Source organism: Trichoplusia ni, chromosome 20, assembly GCF_003590095.1.
Source record: "Trichoplusia ni isolate ovarian cell line Hi5 chromosome 20, tn1, whole genome shotgun sequence".
NCBI classification, from domain to species: domain Eukaryota; kingdom Metazoa; phylum Arthropoda; class Insecta; order Lepidoptera; family Noctuidae; genus Trichoplusia; species Trichoplusia ni.
Genome location: NC_039497.1, coordinates 1,522,360 through 1,544,007, shown reverse-complemented (window position 1 = coordinate 1,544,007; position 21,648 = coordinate 1,522,360). Strand labels below are relative to the sequence as shown.

The window sequence follows — 21,648 nt, the reverse complement described above, 5'->3', positions numbered from 1 at the left end:
CAAATCCTGGTAAATTCGAATTAATACTTCTTATGTTCTGTGTAAGTATAGTAAGACCGGATACAGTATTGGGCATCAGTCGACTACAGTCCTCTAAGTTGCACTCGAAACTTTTTGAGACGTTGTAATTATCCAGATCATCAGGTAAATCACCTTGACTATTGAATTTTAAATAAAAAGGAAATATATTCGTCTATAAAAGAGGACAATAAATCAAAATATTTTAGTAGTTTTGGGCTGGAAAATGTTTTACGTGAGTTAAGAGAAATAAGAAAAATATAGCATTCATAAGTAAGCGAATTTATTACACTAAAATGCTAAAAACTTTCTTTAAGCTGGATGTAAATTGAATACCACTTTTAACTAGAAGATAGCGTCGACATCGACTTTACAACGAGACACATCTACTTCACTTCCTCCACCGATCCAATAACGACTCATAATAAAAAACTCAAGGGGTAATAGCCCCGTGCTTTGCTTACACTCGGGGCTATTCAGTCTGGCGTCGTCTTTTCGACGTTGAAATACCTCGTTTTCATTGAAATGAGGTCCATAACGATCCATTTAGTATCAGCTGATTAATGTGTTTGCCTCGAGATTTGTTTTGATGCTTTACTTCGGGAATGAGTAGCTTAAGTGCTTTATTTTTTTCTTGTGAAGCAATTTGAGAATATTTGGAAAACAAGTCGGAAATATCCCTGCTGTCTATAGTATTTTTTTTGTTTGTGGCACCTATATACTGTGAAGCTATTCATTGGCCTTGTCCTTTTTTGCGTTGCCAAGTTGTTACTGTGTTGTTTTTGCAGTATTTCGAATTTGTTCATTATTAATTCCACTACAATTAAGATCATCTCTTCAAGAATAAATCTGGTAATAGCCTCAGAAGGGGCATTACCTTTCATATCCTTTAAAATTTCTCACTACGATTCATTTGCAGTCCTTTGCCTAGAATGTGTTTATTATCAATTCAACTACCTCTAAAGGTTATGCTATCTTTGCAAGGATCTGGCAATAGTCTCAGAAGAGGTTTTAATTTTCTTCGTATGTCCTTTGAAAATTCGCACTTCAATTCATGTTCTCATGTTATCACAGATTCTAACAACTCATAATACATTGATGTATGTTCGGTTGAAATTGAAATGCCTTGCTTGCTCTGCAGATGCGAGCCAATTTGCGTAGCACGTTGCAACGTCGAATCACCTTTTTTCACCGTGGCTTGATTGAAATATATTGGGGCTACGCTTCGAAGCAATCTCATGTTCCTGCTGTGTGATTTTTATGGCATGTGTTTTGTTTTAAGATGAATGCGTCATACGTGACTTGGATTGAAAGCTGCTGGAGAATTATAAAATAATGAATTGTGCAAACTGTGGCACCATGTAAGTTTTCATGTTTCTCAAATCTATACTCTATACTTACTAATATATAAAGCTGAAGAGTTTGTTTGTTTGAACGCGCTAATCTCAGGAACTACTAGTTCAAATTGAAAAATTATTGTTGTGTTGAATAGACCATTTATCGAGGAAGGTTTTAGTCTATATACCATCACGCTGCGATTAATAGGAGCGAAGAAAATAATCATAACTTATATCTTCTAACCACGCGGACAAAGTCGCGGGCAACAGCTAGTCCCTTATAAATGTATTGTGCTATAAAGAATATTCCATCTATGTAGACTTCTAGAAGATCATACTAAAACATTTGCCCTGGGTGGGAATCGAACTCTCAACCTCCCGTACAGCAGTCGAATCCACAAACCACTAAACCAACAGGCTAATCAGAAAATAGTTGCGTTACTCCAACACATGCATCAGTGATTCCACAGGCGAACAATTCCACACAATCCGACCTCATTAACTCAATCTAGTGTTAATAATTAGCGTTCGCGTTAATTAAACAGTGTAACGGTTAGCGTACATTTAATTTGCATGTTTGTGGGTTATGGGGCTGTCGAGCCAAAAATAATTATACTATGGTATTCCGAAAGCAGGTTAAATTGTGGGTCCCAGCTGTTATTCATACATTTCTGACAGTCGTTACAAGTAGTCAGAAGCTTGAAAGTCTGACAACCAGTCCAACTAATAAGTATCGTGTTGCCCAGGTAACTGGGTTGAGGAGGTCAAATAGAAAGTCATAAATAATATAATTACCATTAATCTTATTAAAACGCCAAACCAAAGTACAAAATTTTCCTTTCATACAACATTAATTTATACCTACTCAAATGTTCTTTACCCATGCACCAGGGGTACACAACATTTATTTCCATTGACATGACACATCAATGAATATCTAGGATAGAGACTCATCCAGGAAGTAATAGATACAATAATTTAACCATCATTCATCAATGTGGCTACTGACAGGGATAATCTTGGAGTGACGTCATTGATTAGTAGTGTAACGTCTTCGAATTCAATAGGTACGAGTATATTGAATTTGTGTGACAAATGGAGTTGATATTGTGTGTTTATTTTCACGAACATGACGTTGCATTTAGGTACAGTTTGACTTAATATTACGATTATATTTCTTATTAGCTTCACCCGCGACTTTGTTGTTCTGAATAATTTTCAAAAATTAGCTAAAACAAACGGACAGAGAAAGACAATAATTAGAAAAGTTCATATTAGATATCCATTGTAAAAGAGTTCCATTTCACAAACTGTCGCTACGGAACGATCTATCACTTTTAAACACGTTTTAGCCTTTCAGACGTATATCAATTCACCGCCTTTTTAAGCAACTTCAAAAAAATGAGGTTCTCAATTTTTGTATGTACGTATAATTAGTATGTATGTTTATCCGCGATTATCTCGCGTTTGGCTGAAGGAATTTGTACTATTCTCTATTACAAATAAAAACAAATGACCAACGATTCGTCATTCATTATGAACGACGCATTTCAATCTCTTACTTTGAATAGAACACATCAAGACAGCGCCTGACTAGCTCAATTGTACGTACAGTCGCGCACAAAGTATGCAGACTAAGGAATTTAATTTTAAAGCGACGAGAATTACTTTCTGCATAAAGCAGGCGAGTGAACAATTTTAATATAATTAAAAAGTATGGTACATTTTTCATTAATCGTCAGAAAAGAGAAAAAGCGTCAAGTGCGAGTCGGGCTCACACACTAAGACTTCTGTACGAGTAGACGAATAAAAATCTAAACGGCTAGGTGTCAAATAAAATTACCCAAAAAAATATTTTTCACTCAACGAATTCATGACTGCTATAGTCGTTGCTTAACTTCCATCTTTCATGATACCTATTTGTAGTTATAACGGCTACAAATACACCTAACCTGTGAAAATTTCAACTGTATAACTATCGCGGTTCATGAGGTACAGCCTGGTGACAGACGGATGTCTAGACAGATAGTCGGGCGCTCAGAGGAAACTCAGTCATTGGGTTCTTGCACCCTTTGGGTAGGCAACCCTTAAAAACCAAAACACCATCTTTCTAGCATCACTCAGGAACAACATATTTACTCCCCGAAACACACATTTTAAACGTTTTCCTTATGATTAATAGTCCTCCATCATAATTACATATACTTTGTTTAAATATCATCAATCATGTTTTTCTCGACGCGATAATGTTTATATTATGTGGTTATTACGGTCGGGACGTGACAAATGGTCGCAAATCACACCCTGCAAGCGATATCAACGTTATAACTTTTTAGGAAATACTCGAAGTTATCGAAAGACACCTAACCTTTTCTGTCAGGCGAATTAACCCAAATCCAGACATGCTGTCAAATCTAATAAGGATTTATGATAACCCATCATTTTTCAATCCTCGGTTTTTTTGTTTTTACCTTTAACATTTTTATTTGTCACTTTAAAGTGTAATTACATCATCTCTATAGGACCAGTAAAATTAATAATTTATTCATCTGAACGAAGGAAGTGGGAATTTTGTCACCTAAAAATTAAAAGTTAAATTTGAAATACCTGTCTCAGTAAAAACTAAATTGCACCAACTTCAAATTTTAAAAAATGAACTGAAATTAAAAGCAAGTTTCTCGTTGCTAATGAAATCAACAAATAAAAAATACGGAAAGACTATTCACAAAATGTGAAACAAATCTCTTTCATTTAAATACTTCTTTAAACTGTTGACGTCAAAATGGTGCTATATTTGTACCATTTGTTGGAACAAGTTAACAGGATAGAGATAAAAATGAATGTACTTCTTAATTTCAGCTTTTCAGTGAGAAACTAAAATAAACCAATCTGAAAAAGGCGTTTTCATTGTACACAAGCATACATTTAATTTAATCATTAACTTTGTAGTTATCACACCCAAGTCTTTAGGACAAATATGTAACTCGCAACTTTCATCATCCATTGCAGCACCAGAAAGACAACCATATAACAAGTTCGACACAAATCCCGCATGCATTGTTGCGTTACTGTAAGCCAATGTTCGTATGCCACCTGGTACTAATCGAAAATGATACCACTGAAAAATAAAATCAGGATAAAAACTAAGTATAAGTTTTGTCTAAATCCGTTCAGTGGTTTTTGCGAGAAAGAGGACAAACATCCATACATACAAACTTTATGTATATAATTACACTAGCTGTTGCCCACGACTTCGTCCACGTGGATAGGAGATTTTGAACCGTTTTAGCAGCGCACGCAACGGAAGCCCTCACAGATGAATAATTTTTCCCGTTTTTTCCATATTTTCCATTGTTTCTTCGCTCCTATTAGTCGCAGCGTGATGTTATATAGCCTATAGCCTTCCTTGATAAATGGTCTAGTCAATACAATTTTTTCCAATTGGAACCAGTAGTTCCTGAGATTAGCGCGTTAAAACAAACAAACAAACTCTTCAGCTTTATAATATTATTACAGATTTATATTTTCGCGTTTATAATATTATACTCGTAGATAATGGTTCATCACTAAATAGATAATATTTTGAACATAATTTAGTAACTGAACTAATAATGATCTTATGTTACCAACTTTGGAATTTCAGTAGAACATAATATCGTGGAACATAGCATGTTATACGTACACCATCTACAAACTTCAACACGTGCTAGCACAAGATTGTGAGGATATTCCTGACCCCAATTTTGACCTTTGAATTGAGTTAAGGCCAAACCACACAAGGTTCTCCATTTAGAAGCCCGAAACTTAACGAACATTTGGATTGCGGTGACAAGTTTCGGGTTCCAATAAAAAATTTAGCTGATTGACTCGACATGTCTTTGAGTTTTCAAGTCTGTTAATGTTAAATTTTCTTTAGATTTCTGGCGGTTTAATTGAAATTCTTAATCTGTAAGTAACTTTACAGATTAATAATTTAAATTCGGTTGATTGGCAAATAAATGCTTCTGATACTGGTAAGCAACAATAACTTATTGTAATATTATCATAGTTTAAGGTAGCATGAAAATATGTTTGTTTCAATACAGCTATTATTGATGACTATTATTTCCTTATTAAAATTGTTATGCCTAAAAACTCTTATTTGTTCCAAAATTTTAATTTTAATAGATCTAAAATTCGTCAAGTGATTTAAATAAAACGTGTACGGAAACTGAACAGTAACAAATAGAAGACTATTTACAAAGACATTCCAGAACTAACAAAAAAATTTCTTTTTTCGTAACTTAAACTACTAGACTTTTTCAAATATCTTTCAATCACTTCTGCGTAAGAGTGTACCGATCCTGCCGGCGTTCCATTAACAGTGTCTCGGTAGGAACTAATTCAATTGTACGCGCTATCCCGGCTCGCGCAGTTTTTACCTCCCTTCTGAGGTCTTTCCTGATTATATATTCAATAGGAACTAAAATATTTTGTCAAATTGAATGGTATCATGTGACTATTCTTCTCATAATCTCCTGGTTCTTAGCGGTTTTAATAAGTCTTGAGAGTGGCAGAACTAGGAAAGTACGAAAACATATAGACGATGCATCTTGTGGTGATATAAGTGGTTTTGTTGTGACTAATATGAACCTCCGGATGCAACTACTAGACTTCGTTTGTGGTAATGGGCTAAAGAGAAGTGAAGATCATGAGTCAAGTGTAGAAATTGGCACTGAAGAAACAAGTTAAATGAAGTCGGCATTGGATGACGAAAGAGGTAGTAATGGTTGAACAAAAGTTTTTGCATCTACGACAAGTGGTAAAAGCGAATTTATTGTGACGAAATTAACGTGTATCTCAATCGTACAGGTAATGTGATTTTAAATTTGATATTTTACTGAATATATGTGCCTGATAGACTGGGTTCTAAACATTGAAATCTGAAGTAGCTAGCCAAGTGAGCTAGAGTGGGTATCAATGCTGCAATCTTATTTGGGACCTGAATCCAGCAATTGGGACGTATAAAGCCTGGTTTAATTATCATATCATGACACACCTCACACTGTGATGATGAGGCACCAGTACCATATAAATGTAATAATCACATAACAATATGTATTGCATAATAATATATTCGAAAAAATAAAACATAAATTGTTTAACCGAACATTCGCCCGCCTGTCACAGTTAGCTGTTTCCAATTCAAGTTCAAAACAACCGCATGACCTTTAAACACGAAAAATACAGAGTTTAATAGGAACAGGGGAATTCAAACGCAATTTTCCTGAAATGCTTAAAGGTCAGGACAAAACTAACAATTTTTACGCACCTAACGTTTATTTCTCGGCATTTTATATGAGAGAAATAATAATAGTTTTAGTTGTATTTTATTTTTTAATCCTCTCGAGGTTAGATTAGAATTGTTTAGTTATATAAAATGGAATCCTATTACTAAGACAGTAAGACTGCATTGTCCGTAAGTCTGTCCGTCCGTCCGTCTGTCCGTCACCATACATTATCTCAAGAATTGTAATAGGTAGACAGTAATTCTTTGTACAGATAATGTATAAGATGCAACATTGTTTTGGTCATTTGTAAGTTTGTGACAAATTTTGACCCACAAATTAATTTGTAAAATTAGATTTATTTATCTTTAGATTATTCCGAATAGCACTTGACAGTTTTTTTCAAAATTAACAACTTTCTTTTTAATAAACAGGCAACCATGAAATTGGTCACACGAACCTGTCACCGGCTAAATAAAGTTTGTATGGACAGTTCAAAAAAATATTGATAAAAATCTCGTCGCTTGGAAGCAATATTTAAATATGAAAATCCACCAAGGCTTTCTTCGTCCTTTAATCGTACCATACAAACATAAATAAAATAATTTAAAAATTAGGCAAATTTTATCTCATAAAGTCCTAAAGTCATCCTTTTCCTTCGCCCAAAAACAACAAACAATCAGAGTCCTCATTACAATCTTCAAGCTCGTCACTTGAAGTGTCTGTTTGACCTTTAAAGCGTTGTTACTTAGGGTGGAAAACAATCGTGTGACCTTTATGAACATCGCAGTCACATTTTATGCGAGAACACATCCTTGAAAATGTCAACATTAATTTGATTTTATGATGTAAGATAGTCCTAGTAGTAGCTTCGGAGCATAGGATATTATTTACGAAAAACAATGTATGTAAATAAATAAATATTACTGTAGTTAACACAAAATGTATTTTTGAAATAATTTTCAAGAGGCTTTTTTAATTAATAGAATTGAATAATTGACTTGCGCCTTTCTTTTTTAACGCCCTTGTGTCGTAGACGGTTTCACGAACTTACAGGTCACATGCACAATAACACCAAGATTCAGAACAGGCATTCGTGGATCACAAAATACTTGTTCTACGTGTAACACGTCGCGAGCAAATATTTTGTTACAAAGTGTTTTAATTATATTTCACTGAGTTTCTAGATTCTTGTCTGATTTTGGATTCGAAAAAAAGATCATGATGTTGTATTTTTTGTTACATTATTTGATATTTCGCTTATAGCGTTCATTCTCTGAACGCATAAACTGTCTTACTCCTTACTAATATTTAATTTAAATCACAAATCTCAAAATAACTCAATATTATATTGCTATTATATTACACACGGGATTGAAATAAAAAAGCAATACGAATACACACAACCGAACGTGAGAACTAACCAAAACAAGAATAAGGCTCATTTTTGCAAATCATTGTTACTTGAGCTTTTGGCAACCTACATTGCTGCCGGCCCTCGTAGTAGAGGGGCATTGCTAATTATTGCGGACAGCCGGGTTGCTAATGAAATTTTCTTAATAAAAGGACCCGACTAGGAATTGAACCTAAGACCGGACCTTCTTTACACGATTTTATTGAGCTTTAGTTTATTAAATACTGTATAGCACAGTGGTGCAAGTTATGGACCGGGGTAGCAGAAGGCTTTCTTTGAACATAAGATTATTATGAGAAGTTCCTGTAAAAAAACCTTCGCAATATAGGAAGAGGCCTGTGCTAAGCAGTGGGACATTTACAGGCTGGCAGGCATTAGGTACTAGTAGTTAATGTTGAGCCAAGAAATCATAGTATATGGTCTTTTGTTTTATAAATTATTGTTTTAATATACACTAAGCATTTTGTATAATTTTTTCGAGCAATATGATGCGTGCATTAACGAACCTCTCTCTTTTAAAAGAGTATATAATAGCTTAGAGTGGAAATCTTCAAATGTCAGATACACTCGAAGCATTTAGCACAAAGGTTGTCAGACTAAATATCGAAACATAATATCACAACAATTATCATTAAGGAGTTAGTTGACAAAGGCACTGCTCAATTACACTAAAACCAACAGAAATTCTACTCTGTTACCCTAGAGCGTATTAGACGGGCAAAAATAAATACAACGATATTATGAACAATATCGTAGTAATTTTTTGCACGACTCGATATACAAACAGAGCCATTCTCTATTTACTACGTTTATTTTGGTTGTCCAGATTCTTTTTAGATTTTTTACCTAAAACATAAAATAAAATACAATAGAAATGGACGTTGAGGTCTTTAATGACCTTTGGTCGCGTGGATTTCGGTTTTTGGCAAAAAGGCAACGTAGGGTCTTTTAAGCATCTGCAAGTTTCCACGCATTTCCCACAATATGAAATGCGCGATCCCCGCTTAGGATAAACATTTGTGTGACCTATCTGAGTCTGGGTGTCTTTATGCATGTGACTTGAATGGTTAAGAAAAAAAAGCGGCTGTTAAATTTCTTATCGCAGGAGAGGAGTAAAAAAAAAAGAAAATAATACCCCTATTTCGTCACAAGAAATAAGTCATTAAAAAGAAAATGTTCTGAACTGATAACCTATACCTACTCGTGTTTCAATTATTATTATAAGTATTTGCAATAAAAATAAAACACAAGAATAAATATAGGTATGAACTTGTAAAGGCCAGTCTTCCATTAATTACGTCATAACAAGACGTTCTTAATGAGCACGGCTTGCAGAATTCATTTTAAAGAGACAACTTCTATTTGTTAAAAGTAATTTAAAAAAACGAACACGATTCTTGTCTGACATTATATTTTTAAAAGTGATTGACATTTAAGTGATCGTGACAGTAAGCAGTTGACATTTAAATTAAGAAATGTTTTTTGTTTATGAAATAATTTCTTGCATTTATGTCACATCTAAAATGCGGAGAGGTATGAGTTAGACTCGCTCATGAAGGTCTTCGTAGCACTGTAGCATCAAATAACATATTTTTCTTATTGAATATTTGAGTTGATTCAATGCAAGGTAAATTGTGATTTACAATTTATTATGACATATTAAAAGAGGCTACTAACTAGATCACTTTCTGAATATATATTTTTTTTCGATCATATTTTTCTGTTATTTTAAATTTGAAGGTACTGGGGTGGGGCACATTTACCTTTCTATCCCTTTAAAAATTTTAGTACTAAGGGGACCGTATCGAAAATACCCTTTTACTAAGACTTTGCTATCCCAGTCAGCACCTTGTATTTCTGTTGCCGCTATAACAGAAAATAAAAGTCGAAATTAATGGACGGTTATTACCGTCATAAAGTAGGTGGAATTCGCAATTTTATCCCTCTGTCAAAAATCCGACTCGCACTTGACCGGTTTTTATTTTTAAAACAACGAGAGTTTCAGTCTAAAAATATTTCATAAAATTCTTAACAAAATACCAAATATTAAGCTTCATACCTACTTCAGTAATATTCATTTCCCCTTAAAAATGATTGGTATATTTGATCGGCTTGATTTAATAGGAAGGCTTCGAGTGGTGTGAGTGGTGTGACTGCCATTATATCCCCCGTAATTGGATTCGATTCCAAATATGTTTGGACGTGTAAAACTGAGTCTTAGGGCGGTGATACACCAAGCGAAAATATACAGTATCTAAATGCGTTAGGCTACAAACCTGCATTTTATGATCTTTCAAAAAGATTTACGTGGTGACGTTATGTGAGCTGTAAGTTGATGCAATCAGTCCCCAGACTTTTCTACAATCGTTAAGGTCCACAGAATTTTCTATTCTGTTTTTATACTTAAGAAAACGATGTCCGCATTGAGGAATTAAATCCTTGTGTCGTGGGCAGTTTCACAAACATTCGAGTTATTTGCTCTAAGACACCCAGACACGCATTCTGGACGAAAACAACCACTACTGCACTAGAGAAATATCCGAATGAGTTTTGACTTCCCTCTCAGGGTAGCCAGGCTATGTGATGGTCAATTTTATTACATTTCACTTGCATTCATACCCTAGTAAGTACCCTGCATATACGAATGTTAATAACTTTATACTCTGCTTTGATCGATACAAAATAAAATCATAACATTGACTGCACGGATAGCCGAGTGGTTGAGGTCACCATGCCAAACCCATTTCTACGCAACATAATACTTGTCCATCGCGGGACAAGTATTATGTTGTCCAAGCATTTGTGTGATCCACGAAAGCTTGTCCTGAGTCTTTATACCTTTGTGCATGTGACTTGAATGTTTGTGAAACCTTCCCATAAATAATTCAACCTTGTCGACCAATGAACTTCTATCAAAGTAATCAGTCATTAACCAGGCTTACAATTCTACCTATAATTAATATTACATTAATTAATTTATACAATAATCTGTTGTGTATAATTAATTACTTGTTTAATCTGATATCTTAAAATAGAAAGCTATATACAAGTAATAACGTTACTGATCGTAATATAATTATTTTATTTTCGTATGAACCTTGAACTTGATTTATTATTTATATTTGATTGATATTCATGTAATGGACTACTATTATAATAATTTGATGATCGTTAAGAAATAGATAAAATGCTTAATTTTTATAAGCCCTTGTGCCGCGAGGTCTTCACAAACAGTGAGTCAGTCCAAGCACTCTTGGTTCAGATAAAGTTTGTGACAGGGTTCGAACCTGTGACTCGTTACACACAGAGGGTTTGGCTTGGTGACTTCAAACACTCGGCTATTCGGCATATTTTAGATCGAAGCCTGGGACCTGCTTTTCTAAAGTGTTTTTATTAAGAAACTTTCTTAAAATGCATCAGGTGCAACAAAAAAAAATATGGCTGGAAGCGAAAGGGAGAATTCATGACGGGCAATTCTGGCGTCGAAAATACGTCTACGCTTGATGTACGGTTAAAAGATTATTGTAAAAGATTTAAGAAAGTGTGGTATCCGAATAAAGTTGTAATTTCGACAAATGAATTTTACTAAAAGGTCATATCCAGGCTACAAACATATGTATTTTTTGTTATAATTCTTAACTTTACGCTTACTACTAGGCCGATGATGACACTCCAAGTTTACAACTGCTTTATTTGAGAAAACGAATGTACTAAAACTGTTTAGAAACTTGTATTGTTGTACAGAATAAACATTAAGATACAAGAACAAACATTCTTAGCAGTACTTAAATTTATTGCTTCACAGAAACTTTCTTACTGCTGAACATCACGCTACGAGGCTTAAATCTGAAGGAAAATAATAAGGCACACTTCTAAAAAAGCTACAGCCACTATACCAATTAGTGGAGAGGTTATTAGCTGTCATTGTCAGTAAAACATTTTTGACTTCATTACGTATTTTTGGTTGGTCTCCAATATGTGGGTTGATTCCTGAAAATCTTTGGACGCTCTCCTCGAACTCAATTCTAACCTGGATTCAGTTACCGATGAATGGAAGATGATTTTATTTGATAGTTACGGCATTGCTCGTATTTTGGCAGTTATTTTAAATTTCCTCTGAAATAAACTGACGACTACAGACAGTTCGATCCCCGCATAGGACAAGCGTTTGTTTGATCCACAAATGTTTGTAATTGGTCTGGGTGTATATGCATGTGACTAGATTGTTTGTGAAATCTTTCATAACACGAGAAACAAATTCCTGACGTTTTTCCTTAAGAAGAAGTAAAATTTCTTGGCACAAAATTATTGTGATAAACATTTCAGGTCTACGGTCCAACACAGTTATAAATATAACTTTGACATTAAAATCAAGTTAAAGGTTAAATTTAAGTAAAAGGAATTTTTGAACCTTTTTCTTTGAATCCCATTTTGTAAATTAGAAAGATGTATGGAATGTTTACTATTTATAAGTTTCTGAAGGTCTTACTTTAATTACAGAATCCATTTACTTACGTATGTTTTATTAATATAACTTTTGAATTAGTGTTAATAATTAATTGTTAATCTTAATATAAAACTGTATATCTACTTTTGGATACCTTAAGAATATTTAAATGAGATGAAAAGTAATAATAATCTTATCTTTTTCCCATAAGGCTAATACATGAATATGTTTATTCAACTGACCCTAATAACATTATCTTTGTCTCATGATTCACTTGGTAATAGAACTCTATATTGTTCCAGGTTCAAAGAAAATGGCGGCAAAAATGAAACATACAACAAAAACGAATAAAAACATCAAATATTGAACAATGAAGACCATTTCTATCAAATGACATCATGAAATTTATAGACAAGTTCATAAAGCTAGACTATAAACGGATCCCTGCATCCGTAATGTGAAACATGACATCCGTATTCAAAATGGATGCAAGGACAGAAGACAAGAAAATGGCTAACAAATAAATCATAAATATTGTAACAGAAGCATTGACAGTCCACAATGAATAACCAAGAAGGTTCAATACAAAATATGACAGTACCAAGACTATGTTCTAATGGATGTCAGGACGCGTCGAGAATAATTGAAATAAAACCGCCGGACCCCAACACTACGTTCTACCATCACTATATCGATAACAATACCGATTCCGATTTCAATATCGATATTTTTAACGATACCTTCAGTGATACGAACTGTACGTTTAAAAATGGAACGTGTAGTGACGTGGACTACAACTATTGGGCGTTGTCGCTGCTCGTGTTTCCTGTACTGACATTATTCGGTAATGTTCTAGTGATATTAAGTGTTTCGAGAGAAAGGAGTTTGCAGACAGCTACGAACTATTTTATAGTCAGTCTCGCTGTCGCTGACTTGTTAGTTGCTGTTGTTGTGATGCCGTTCGGAGTTTATTATTTGGTGAGTTCTTTTTCATGTTTTTTGATGGTTTTTTTTATTCATTGTTAAACTAGAACATACTTTTCGTTTAAAGCAATATAATATCTACCATAAACAAAATACAAAACTAAGAATCTGTGTAGCCCCATTCATATAGCAAAAACTTGAACGTATGTAAAAAAAATGATTAAAGATATAAGAGATCTCAACCAAATTGATATTAAAGAGAATTAAAGACTTCAAACAATAATCCAAACAATTATATTTGAATCTATTCAAAAACATATAAATTCAAACAAAGTTCACAATCATCTTATTTCTCTTCACCAAAAACCGTCTAACACAGTCACACACTGGGCCAGTGACGTTAATTACCGGATAATCCGTCTGAGTAGTGTGTATCGGCGGCTCACACCCGGGCACAACAATACTCGTGTCACAAAGGAACGCGCGGTATTCCCATATAAGAGAAATGTTGCCGCCTACCAAGATATCCTACAATCGATACCTTAGCCTACACATGGCAATGCTTGTAGGTTACGATATGCCAATTGTACGGTCTTGTTTTATAAGGTCTTTTATTTGTCGTTCTATGAAGTTCAGATCATATTAAAATTAAGAAAGGTGAGGTTAGTCACAAAGTAACACATTTCGAATGTCAATAATATGTTAATGATGTCACTCTTTATCGCCCGATTAATTTTACAAAACGGCCCTGTCAATACTTGTAATTAATTACCACAATGCAATAGTGGATTTACTATTAGTTTTAACGGTAGTAAAATCTCTTGATGGAATGAAAATGTCAAATTAAGTTACGTACTTGTTGAAAAGGAATGTCAAAAATATTTAAGGCTGTCATAAATTGATCACATTTCTTGATGGCTTCAAAATTTTAGTCGAAATATTCTTCTTTTTGACATTTTTATGAAATCTGTAATTAAAAGTTTGTTTATTTAATATTTAATCAGAATATTCATTATTAAAGTAATGTCTTTTATAAACTAATAGAAATCTTTTATTTAAGGGTTTATTACTAACCTTAAAAAGCTTAAGCTTCTTATAAAACTTAATTTTGTAAATGTTATTCAAAATACTAATTGAATTTTTATTTTATTTTTGTCTTTGAACGTCTATCGTAATTCTAGAATACACAAATTAACAGACTTGTACCAAAACAAACAAATCTATTAAAAACATGAAACGAATACATTCACAATTTCACAGCATTTCCTGAATTAAATCAACATAATACAAACTAGATAATACCTCCATTATAATAATGACCTGAATAGCATGGACAACGGATTTATTTTGAGTATTATTAGATAACAGTATACTCACTAATGTGTCTTTGTTAGTTTATCTGTCTGTCTGTTACGTTTTCACAGTTTAACCGTAACGCCCATATTGATAAACGCTAACTTAGTTTTTAACATCATTTAATTATAAACTTAAACAATAATGTTACATTTACCAATAAGGATACAACACCGCTTTTGACAAAATGTAATTTGAAATTAAAACATGCCAAATCGAATAATTTATTACAATTTCTGTAAGATGCAGATTTAAAAAACTTCAACTCTCATAATTTTTTCCTATTGTTACATATAACCTTATTTCGCTATAATCGGTCACAGGTACCATAATGACTTTATCCCACTAATTACCAAAACAGCCAATTTCTCTAGCAAATAGAATTTATCAACTAAGGGTTATACAATTAGGTTGGTTCAGCGAGATAAGGGTTAATCTCTGATGAAAAGCCGTATTGTCAGGTTAGTGGGATTTAATTAACTAGTTCAATGTAGGCGTCGAACGACTGGAGGTATGTTTGATGATATGAACTTATGTATAAAGGGCCCACGTGAAGGTAGAAGTGAACTATGAGCTCGTCTACGAAGATTGCACGGACTGCACGGATGGCGTAAACTCAATACACTGAGTGAGACGTGTCTCGCTTTCGATTCCCGCGTAGGAAAAGTATTTGTGAAGACCACCAAAATTAGCCTTTTATTTTTTGTTAAGGCAGGGGAATCCTCATGGACACCCACTCCCTCGGGGGAGGAAATGGGTAGTGTCAGACTCTTACTGACTAAACCTGAACCACCGTGCTACGTCATCCGCGATTTTGTGTCGGATTATGGCAATGCGTTGCTATTCTTCATACACCGACCAAATCAGCCTAGCTTTTATCTCGTAGACCTAAAAAAAGGAATGGTTTTTTTGACTCACTCCGTACTACGTTCATCAATTATTTGTTAATTCTTCCTTATTATGCATTTTATGAAACACTAGCTGTTGCCAGTTACTCCGACCGCGTGGATTTCAGTTTACAGTGCGCGGTACCTAGTTTTCATTTCAATCGGTTCAGAAGTTTATGCGTGAAAGCGGGACAGACAGACAGAGATACTTTCGCATTTATAATATTAGTATGAATTTGTTACATCGTTAACAGCAAGTTAATAGTGTATATGTATATTACGTCGAAAAGTTTCTACCTTCACCCAAATATGACTCTTGTATTTCACCAAATATCTTTTTAAATATTAAATTTTCATCTCCAGCCAGTGCTTTAGAAATTACTGCTGGAGTTGGAAGACATAAAGTAGTTTAGGGTCAACTATATAAAAATATTGTTTTAAGGGTTACTGTACTTTAAGCTTGATTAAATTAAGAAGGTGCAGAAAGGCGTTTTTATTTTTTTGTAGTTTATGTCGTGAATAAATACTTTTTCATGATAGATTTTAAAAGTGGAAACGGGGGTTTGGGCTTTGTTCTTATAATTTTAGTCAGAAACCGTTCGCAATATGTGGGCTTCTTTAACAGAGGCAACACTAGATAGTCGTAGGCTTCAACTTATATTGGTGAATCTCCAACTAGTAAAGGTTAGCGATCAGCGTGTTGTAGTCCTCCTTATCACTAACACAGTGGAACAGTTCTCCTAGGCTAACTATCCAGGTCCACTCCTTGATGTTCCTTAGCCAAGACTTTTTGCTGCAGCCAACTTTCATCTTCTTCTTATAACCCTATGAAACAGCTAGACTTGGTTGTTTCTTTTCTTTATTTTGAGTTGGTTATTAATGTTGTCCAAATCGTTATTATCGAACCAAACCAAAATCTTAGCAACCGACTGTTATTAGCGTCTTTATCTGTCGATTGAGGGTATTTCCAACTCTTGTCAAGCCACAAATTAGCGCTGGTTCCAAGCTAATAATAAGATTCGGTTCTTGATTCGATCGTTAAATGGTACTATTGCACCAAGATCTAGTAGCGATCGAGTGTTTTCAGCGCCATTAGCTGTCGATGAGTGCAGTAGCACTCGAGACAAGCCTCAACTTGAGTAGTGTTGGATTCCAGAGTAGACTCGATTGGAACAGAACTGTCATGAGTACTACAAGTTAACTGTATAGAGCTGATGAACTACAAAGAAAGAATTGGTGCATTTGTACGAATCAGTTTGTCAGTTATATTATTTCAAAAATAATTTTATTTAAGGCATTGTTTTACAAACATCAAGCCACATGCAGAAAGATACCCAGATTCTGGACAGGCATTCGTGGATCAACAAAAGTTTGTCCTACGCGGGAATCGAATCCGACCCACGTCGCGCACTCTCGGTTTGGCAAGGTGTCACCACTCACTCGGCTCGGCGCAGTCGAAGTACTAGATCCCTGTCTAGAAAAAATATAAAAAAAGAATAATGATTTTTCTGAAAATAACTTTAAACATGAATATTACAAATCACGTAATTCATAAATTGTCCATCGGCTCTCAATCATAGGCTACGTCTATAATAAGTTTAAAATAGTTACAAACGTGACCTTTAATTACTACATCTCAGCATCAGTCTTTAATAACCGAACAATGTATGATGTACATTGTACGGTGCGCACCTGTAGGAGCACATTCACTTGCTTTGTTATCTTCAAGACAACTTCATTGGAGGTGAAGATAGTGTATATACAATGTAATGTTGTAATCCAGTCTTAATAACGATTTTATGTATGGAACAACAATGTGTTCAAGAAAACCAGCTGTTGAAAGGTTTTATTTAGTAAAGGTCTACTCGTTACTTACTCGGATTCGACTCTTGGATCGAAAGTCGAATCCGCCTCACGAAAGTTATTGTAATACTTAATTATTCTTCAAAGGCACTTCTTACAAACGGTGAAGAAAAACATTAAAAGGAAACCTGGATTCCTAATATTGTAATCCCAATACAACACCAAGTGCAAGCACCAAGTACGCAAGAATGGTCAGTGCTCAACCTTCCCTTAATGAGAAGAGGCCTGTACCCAGCAGTGGGACATTTATAGGCTGGCAATAGTTTTATTATTTTATCGTGTTAGTACAAGGATCAAATTTCTAAACGCGGGGGTCGTTTTTTTTTACTCCCTGCGGGAGTCGTTGAAAAAAAATCGAATTCCCGTCACAACCCAGTGTTCTTTTCATTATTTGCCTATTTCGTTCTCGCTATAAAGAACACTCCTTTCGGCACCCCATATCACGTTCTCATTAATTATATTGTGTGGAAGCGTGATCGCGCACATTTTTCAGCGTTCATTCCTCATTTACTCCATGTAGGATATACGTTAGCACATAATAATATGATTCATCTGATGTTTGGAGCTCATGAATAAAGGGTCTGAATGCGAAACCATTCGAAGGCTCCCAAAGTACGCATTTTAGTGTGAATGGTACTACATAATAATTGTGACTTCATATACATATAAGTATGAAATTATTATCCTTTGGAAAGTTTCCATCGATGTGTGTTATAATAGCAATCTATAAATGATCAAATTTAATATCCCTTTCCTGAGCGAAATTTGTTAAAATCGACATTGAAAAAATGTTGAAAATATTTTAGAATTGTAAATTAATTTAATTAATGCAAGGATGGACAAATTAGTAATAGAAATAACCAAGTTATATTTGATTGGTATTTGACTCTCATTTATTAAACAAGGTAAATAAGAAACAACATCGTGACGATACTTAATAACCACGTTTAGCAATAAAACAAATCGGAAAGAGGGATGAGAAATTGCAGTAAAATTAAGCCAATACGTATAAAAAAGAATTTAATTGGATCTTAAATTCCTCTGAAACCGTCCTTTTCCTTCTATTTTCTTCTAACCTGACCTACTTAAAGAATAGATTCCGACAAAAGTCGTTACTAGATCGAAGATGACCGATTAAAACTTTTAAACGCTTTGAATGTGAATTCCTTTTTAAATTGACCAGTTATCGTTTGGACAATCGTCCTAGGAATCTTAACTGCCAAACATTTAATAAGAAAAGTGATCTGAATCGCAAAGGCAGTTATTAATTAACCTGGAAAAGCATTGCAATAATGGAAAATTTACAATATCCCAGACAAAATGGCAAAGGCCTTTTGGACCATGGTATCCCAAAAATTTTTGCTTCACCATTACCCCGATACGTTTTATAACAGAACTACTAGCATGAATTTTGATGTCAAAGTACATTGAAATTAAAAGTTAAAACTTACTTTTCTGAAATGTATGTTTTAGAAACACGGAAATGTCTTGTCTTTGCAAGTTCTAAAAAAGTGTAATCTTTAAACGAATCTGAACACCCAACACCGTTTTATAAGAATACATAATGTACTCATGGGGATTGAGAAGTCAAGATACCTAAAGTTAACTCCGACACAATAATAGAAGAAATCAAAGCACTTCCCAAAAAAACCTCACAACAAAAAAATACATTTCCCGAATTCGGCAGAAATCGTTCAGCCTTTTACTAAATATAAGGACGAGTAAGAACTTCGATTTGTTCGTCTTCCGTTCAGCGATAGAAAGGGTTCCATCTAAAAGCCATAATTCATTGGTGACCACTCAATTGATCAGAACCCTTACCATCGACTCTTAAAATACGATTTTGCCATCATAGAAACGAGATACCGCTACTGTTGTAATACGACCTCTCGCTTCTACAAACGCCACAGTTCGCTTTGTGGTGTCATGGTAGAGGTGTAACTGTGAAGTCAGCTGTAAAGAACTGTGTCGCTAATTTTGGAAGTAATATGATTTGGGCTGATTTAGGACGCCTAGACAATGGTCTGGAAATGAAGGCCTGGCTTAGATAATTCCAAAAGGTTGATCCTACAATATGGGTAGTAGCCCAGAAGTCTGATATACCGAGACCCAATTTTGCAAGTGAATAAAGTGTGTTGATATTCAATGGATGTGAAACGTCCATTTATTTCATTTCCAGCGTATTATCTTTTGTCGTCATCGGTTTATTAATATTGTCAATCTCCATATAGACTGTCACGTTGTAATATTTTAAGGACTGTAAATTATTTTTTGAGGTTCCGTACCCATACGGTATAAAACAAACCGTCCTAATAAGTCTCCACTATCTGTCTGTCCATCTGTCCGTTAGTCATCGGAACTGAGATAGCTAGATAGTTTCACAGACCATGTATTTCTGCTGCCGCTATAAAAACACGTACTAACAATAAAGATCTAGGTTTAAACCCGCAAATTTATTTGTCACTCAATCGATTCGTTTATCCTTAGCCATTTTGTACAGAATATTCAGTGTTGCAAATCCGACTCGCACTTGATCGGTTTTATTCAAACAATTTCATTTGACATTCAATACATTGGTCTTTTAAGTATTTTCTCCTGTATTTCAAACTAGCTGTTGCCCGCGACTTTGTCTGCGTGATTTTCAAGATGTGAACAACTATGAAGTATAATAATAACGATCATCGCAAAAATGTAATGCAATATTGAAAATGAAACACTTCTTTTTACATTTTAAGCTTGCTTTTTTTTCTAAATTGTAATGAATCTTGAGCGGCCCAAAGACTATCAAATGTTTAAATCAAACACATTTCATCATTTACGATACTATCCTGGTGTCAAATATTTCACAGCTGTTTTAATGACTTTTTCTTATTTAATCCCAAAAAGAGGGGCTTATAACTTTGACATATCTGCCTGCCTGCCTGTCTGTGACATCATAGCTTCCGAACGAATTGTACAATTTTAATTTAAACGTAAATTATGTGCGAGTGCTCGTTAAGACATGTTTGACAAATCGAGCCGTTTAAAAATGGGGGGGGGGATGCAAGTATGAAAAAATAACAGAAGGTATAACTCAGTCTTAGCACTTCTGCTAAAAATGTTTTACTTTCGAGGGTTTCCATTTTCTAATTAGGTGGGTTATGATTTTCGAGCACGTCTGTTCTTTGGCCGACCTACACCTGAAATTGTTAGACGGATTATGATAGTGATTATGAGATATCATAAAATTATTATTGTACTGTAACCAAAGAGTTAAACCAGAACCATATTACTGAGGCCCCGGTGTCCGTTCGTCTGTCTGTCACCTGGCTGTTTCTCAGGAACAGTGATAGCCAGACAGTTGTTATTTTCCCACACGATGTTTTCTGACGATATAAATAAGATGTCAAATTATTTTTGTGGACGGAGCTGGTGAAGTGAGAGTCGGGCTCGGTAACTGTGGATGTTACATAGTGTCATAAGATATAAGACTTTGCAAAATTGCGCCCAGATAAACGGTTTCCTGAAACACGTTGTGTTTGATTGTCCTCTTAATATTAAAACTGATCTTCCTCACAAACATTTGGAATATTTCCAAAATAAAAAAGTTGGTAAACGTGTTGTCTTGCCCCCCTGGTGTTTTGATCATAATTTGCCTTTAAATTGCTGATAAATAAATAGCGTGAAAAAAAATATATCAGACACCCCTTTTTTTAAATTGACAATGACAAAAATCTAAAGTATAGGATATGTCCAATTTGTGATGTTACGACAAAGCAAAATATGAACATAAAAGTGTCTTCATGCGCATGAGTTCTATTTACTGTACCAATTTACAAAGAAAAATTACGTATTTTATTCGTTAACCTACCTGACGATCATTGAAGTAAAATACCGTCATCCCTACTGCATAAATGGAACTTAAATAAAGACTACATGAGGTTGGTTATGAGGTTACGCTGTCGATTCCGACAGCCACAATGAATTTTCCAGACATTGTGTGACGGATGTAAGTGCTGATAGCTACACGCTATTATCAGCCTTATTGGAGAAATTTCCAAAAATATGTTTCTAATCCTCGTCGGCTTAGCTTTGGGATCTCAGAAACTCATTCAGTCTCGTTCCTTCCCCTGTTTTTACCAGGCTACGAAAGAAGAAA

General features: G+C 34.5%; 1 protein-coding gene across 1 annotated transcript in view; it reads left to right on the top strand.

Annotated features, from left to right (window-relative positions):
* The first annotated feature begins 5,434 nt into the window (after positions 1 to 5,434).
* The window catches only part of LOC113503772 (dopamine D2-like receptor), a 40,637-nt gene continuing 24,423 nt past the window's right edge, over positions 5,435 to 21,648 (top strand). The window contains exons 1-2 of the mRNA XM_026885855.1: positions 5,435 to 6,206; positions 12,786 to 13,461. Of these exons, the coding sequence (XP_026741656.1) occupies positions 13,045 to 13,461 (417 nt within the window). The 5' untranslated portion in view covers positions 5,435 to 6,206; positions 12,786 to 13,044. The remainder of the gene's footprint in view (positions 6,207 to 12,785; positions 13,462 to 21,648) is intronic.